The 4,421-nt window shown below is 37.7% G+C and overlaps 1 protein-coding gene across 1 annotated transcript; it reads right to left on the bottom strand.

The window, feature by feature from the left end:
• Window positions 1-301: 301 nt before the first annotated feature.
• LOC107655058 (protein snail homolog Sna-like) lies at window positions 302-3,633 on the bottom strand. The gene is made up of 3 exons (XM_016442451.1): window positions 3,392-3,633; window positions 2,470-2,979; window positions 302-1,540 (listed from the first exon to the last, which is right to left on the bottom strand). The coding sequence occupies exons 1-3, from the start codon at window positions 3,465-3,467 to the stop codon at window positions 1,356-1,358; spliced, it is 771 nt and encodes a 256-aa protein (XP_016297937.1). The 5' UTR covers window positions 3,468-3,633; the 3' UTR covers window positions 302-1,355.
• Window positions 3,634-4,421: the final 788 nt, after the last annotated feature.

Raw genomic sequence — 4,421 nt, 5'->3', positions numbered from 1 at the left:
TTAACAAATATGTCAGTGGATTTTGATTTGAGAGGACAACAGCAGATGGACGTTTTCACTGAAGGAAGTATTATGGACTCATATTTTAGTCAGAAGCGATGGTTTAAATGTCTTGATGGATTTGTTTCTTACAAACACAGACTTAACAAGACATTAACTGATCAGCTGGAGGATTACTGTGATGTTTTATCAACTGTTCACTCTGATGGCACACATTCACTGCAGAGAATCCATTGGGGAGTCTTTTCCCCCATTTTTTCATAAGTGTACCAAATCAAAAATGAGTGAGCATGAATCAGTCTTTGTATAAACTTAAATTATTTTATTGGAAATGATTTGGACAAATACAAAAAGACATGAAATATGAAAAAAGGTATGCTAAAAAATTGCACTGAACACAATTCAATTTTAAGACATTTCATGCACAAATTGTAGTGTCAATATATTGTGATATCGAAGTCGGTATGTCCACGAGCATAGTGGACAATATGAGAAACATTGTAGTCTGTTTATTGAAAATGTCCTTTTCTTCACATCAGACAAAAATACAGAAGTGTTGCATGTCATCACTTGAAAAAACATTGAGGTACAAAAAAAAAAAAAAATTACAAAAAGTAGCATGGCTTTGGTTTCAATGGTCCAATCATTCGTGTCAATAATACAAAACGACAGGACTTCAATACTCTTTGGTAAATTGGAGTGCATTTTAAAACTCAGTCCCTGTACAACAAAAGGAAGAGGGATAAAGGAGAGTAAAAAAAACAAAAGCAACTTGTGGTAAAAAGAACAAACATCGTTAAAACAAGTGATGAACCTTGTGCATGCAGGTTACAACACACTAAAACCAACTGAAAAAAAAAACACACACACACACAGTCAACTGTGGTCCATTACAACTCTCTCCAAGTGTGTTTCTAGAGAACTCGGTAGACGCCACCTGTTATCAGAGATGTGACGGTCAGGGCCGTGGCACCTGTTAGCACACTGCCTCCGCACCACAGAACAGCTGTCTGTCTGTGTGCTTATGTTTGCATGTGTGTGTCATGCTGAGAGACATACCCTACATGTGAGCCCACCCCCAACCTGACAGCAGCTGTCCCTTGTTCAGGAGTCCTAGCTGAACAGCTATTATATTTTAAACATTCATAACTCCTTCATTTGAAGTAATCTGGTTAGGAAAAAATCTGTGGCATTTGGAAATGTATCGACCGTGTTATGTTTAAGAAGTCCTCTGAAATGTCACGTCATCCTTCTCCTGTCACATATTGCGTCTATGTGCGGGTGTTGAGAGGAAAAGCGCATGGTCATTATTATCTCACAAGGCACCATGTCTGAATTAATATAAAATGGTGTGTTCAAGCCGTAGAGGGACAGCAGCTGGCTGTGCTGTGTTTCTGCAGCAAGGACATGCGGCTGAAGGTGCGAGAACAGGTGCTGCACTGGTATTTCTTCACATCTGCGTGGGTCTGCAGGTGCGCGCGCAGGTTAGAACGGTCTGCGAAGGCACGGTTACAGTGTGGGCAGGAGAATGGACGTTCACCTGTGGGGAAATGAGAGAGAGAGAGTAAAAACTACAGTTATATGTATACGCTTTGTAATCACAAATGTCCTTTCTAAAAGTAAATATACTTGTTAAATTCCAATGTTAGTGCAATAGCTAACAGTCACATGATAAACTGATTGAATCAACCACAGGTACACAAAATAAGTGGCTATTCAGCAAGGATGATAACAAGTGCTCCCTAGCATTCTTGATTAACTTATCTGTGCTTATCTCCGCTCTCACACTAGTGATTGATAAGATTGTCCTATTGTGTCATTGTTAAGAAGATGTCAACACAATGAGTGATCAATGAAAAGCAATTCTATTGAGGGCAAACTCACGTGACTGAGTGAATCACTAAGCTAATGCTATTGCATTAATGGAATTATTGAGAAAAAAGAATTTAGAGATTTCCAAAGAAAAATTTAAGATATTTACTTTGCAACACCTTAAAAAAAAAAAATAAAAAAAAAAATAAAATTATATATATATATATATATAAATAAATAAAAGAGAAAAAATAAAATTAAAACTCTTCCATGGACCTTTGAAATTCCAAAGCAAAAATGGAAGATATTTACTCTGCTACATCTTTTTTTTTTTAAATGAATGAATTTAAAACAAGGAAAATACATATTTTTAATTTAAAGCAAAATAGAAGATATTTGCTCAGCTACAATCTTTAAAAAAAAAATGTAAATGTAATTAAATCTAGTAAAATTAAAAAGTAATTTACTCTGCTACATCTTAAAAATAAATAAATTTAATAAAATTAAATTTCCAAAGCAAAATTGACAATGTTTATTCTGCTATGTCTTTAACAATAAATCGATAACATCTGAAATGTCCTTACAATTTTTTTTAATGCAAATCACCATGAACCAAATTTGGTGTTAGTAACTGATGAAATAAGCCCGTTGATGTACCTGTATGTGTGCGAATGTGTCCTCTTAACAGCCAGGGTCGCGAGAATGCCTTTCCACAGGTGGTACAGACGCATGGTAGTGTGTGTGAGCGGATGTGCATCTTCAAGGCACCAAGACTGTTGTATTCTTTGGGACAGTGCTTGCAGAAGAAGGCCGGTCGAGTGGCTGGGACGGTGGCCTCGCTCTTGTCCTCTCTCTGTCCTGCTCTGTTCTTGCTGTTGCGCCTCGGTCTGCTGGTCTGTTGGGGGTGGTAGGTGTCTGAGAAATCTGGGCTCGGTGGGTCTGAGGTGCGCCCCTCATCTTCCTCCCCACTGCTGCTGCAGCTGATGCTGGACGGGGAGCTGAGGTCCAGCGGGCCCTGGCTAGTGGAAAGGGTGGATGGGGATGTGGGATCGTGAAGGGAGGGTAGCAAGCTGACATCCCAAACCAGTCCAGTGGTCAAGCAAGTTACTGGGAAGTCGCTGGTGACTGCTGGAAGTTCTGCTAGTGGGTATCTGTCTGGCAGAGTATCTGATGGGTGAGAGAGAAAGACAAAATAAGTTCCTAATTATGTTTTTACAACCATAAACACTCGACTTAAAGGACTTGATAGTTGATAATAGAAGTGATTGCCAATGAAAAGCATAAGGCAGATAGTTGCAACAGAAGTAGAAACTCAAAAAAAAAAACGTGCATCTCACATGCAACCAGATCCAGTGAAGAAAATGAGCTGTGTCTAAATCGAAATTCCACACACGGGAAATTATCCTTTTTAAAGTTACATTTATCTGTCTTATAACTATGTCCGATTTATCGAAGCTTTATGAAAACTCTGACATAAATACAGTTGCTATTCTATAGTCAATCTATGTGCAAGTTTTGCTCTCTAAAAACATTTTACGTTTAGATCGATTCGATTTTTATCAAATAGACCAAAACTCACCGTTCTGACATTCCAACTCGCTGTAGTTTGGCCTCTTGCTGGTGAAATACTTTTTTACGAGGAAAGATCGAGGCATGCTGAACTCTTCAATTTTAACAATCCAGTCCAGTTATTTTCAGGGGTAAAATCTCACTGAAATCGCTCCACTTCAGATAGTGCGTTAAATGTAGCGACCTCGCCAATCCGCAGTTCTCGTAACGTGAACACTGATCTGGACTACAATTAGTGAGTCTGTACTTATTTAAAATAGTCTGACAGACTAAGTGGGTATACGTCCATTTGGACCCGCCCAAAAGAACAGCCTACAGCCATCGCTGTCGTCAGTGTTTCATTTAATTACAAGAACTTTACTGCTGCCTAGGTGTGAATGTTCCAAAGCGCACTTCGCAGGTAATACACACAAGTGAATTGTTTAATTCGTGCCTATTAAGATCATGTAAATTAGCCATTCTAAATGCATTGTTTACTTCATGGCTTCAAGCCAATGTGTGTTAAAAAGCCAGATTGTTCATCTAAATTAAAGCTTTTGTGAAGGAACTGTTTGCCATTTCCAAAGTCTGCATAATGGAGGATAATAGAATTAGCGTGTGCAGCATAAATCCACTTAAATCTACTTCGTAACAAAACACATATGCTAGATTTGGTTTGTACAGATGCATCGTTTAGTGATGAAATGTTCACTGTCATCAAGTTTTGTTTCAAAGTCCAGGCCATTATATACAATACACTCGAATGTATGTGTTCTGGATGTTTTATTATCTCGTTTTGATATAGCTGACAAGTGCACAATTCACTTTTCAACAGATGTCAAGACGAGCCTGGAATGAGTTTGGGGGTGAAAGTACAAGTTAGATTATGGCTCCACCTTCTGGTAATAAAATGTGGTTATTTTGCGATGTTCCTAACGGGTTTTTTGTTTGATTCTGCAGTCATAAGCTATAACTAAATATAAACAATAAACATTTTTTTATATAATATAAAAAATAAATACATTATAAATATATTATGTTAATGATGTAATCATAAAATA

This window comes from Sinocyclocheilus anshuiensis, unplaced genomic scaffold, assembly GCF_001515605.1.
Source record: "Sinocyclocheilus anshuiensis isolate Anshui unplaced genomic scaffold, SAMN03320099.WGS_v1.1 scaffold1072, whole genome shotgun sequence".
Taxonomy (NCBI): Eukaryota; Metazoa; Chordata; class Actinopteri; order Cypriniformes; family Cyprinidae; genus Sinocyclocheilus; species Sinocyclocheilus anshuiensis.
This window is presented reverse-complemented; position numbering and strand designations above follow the sequence as displayed.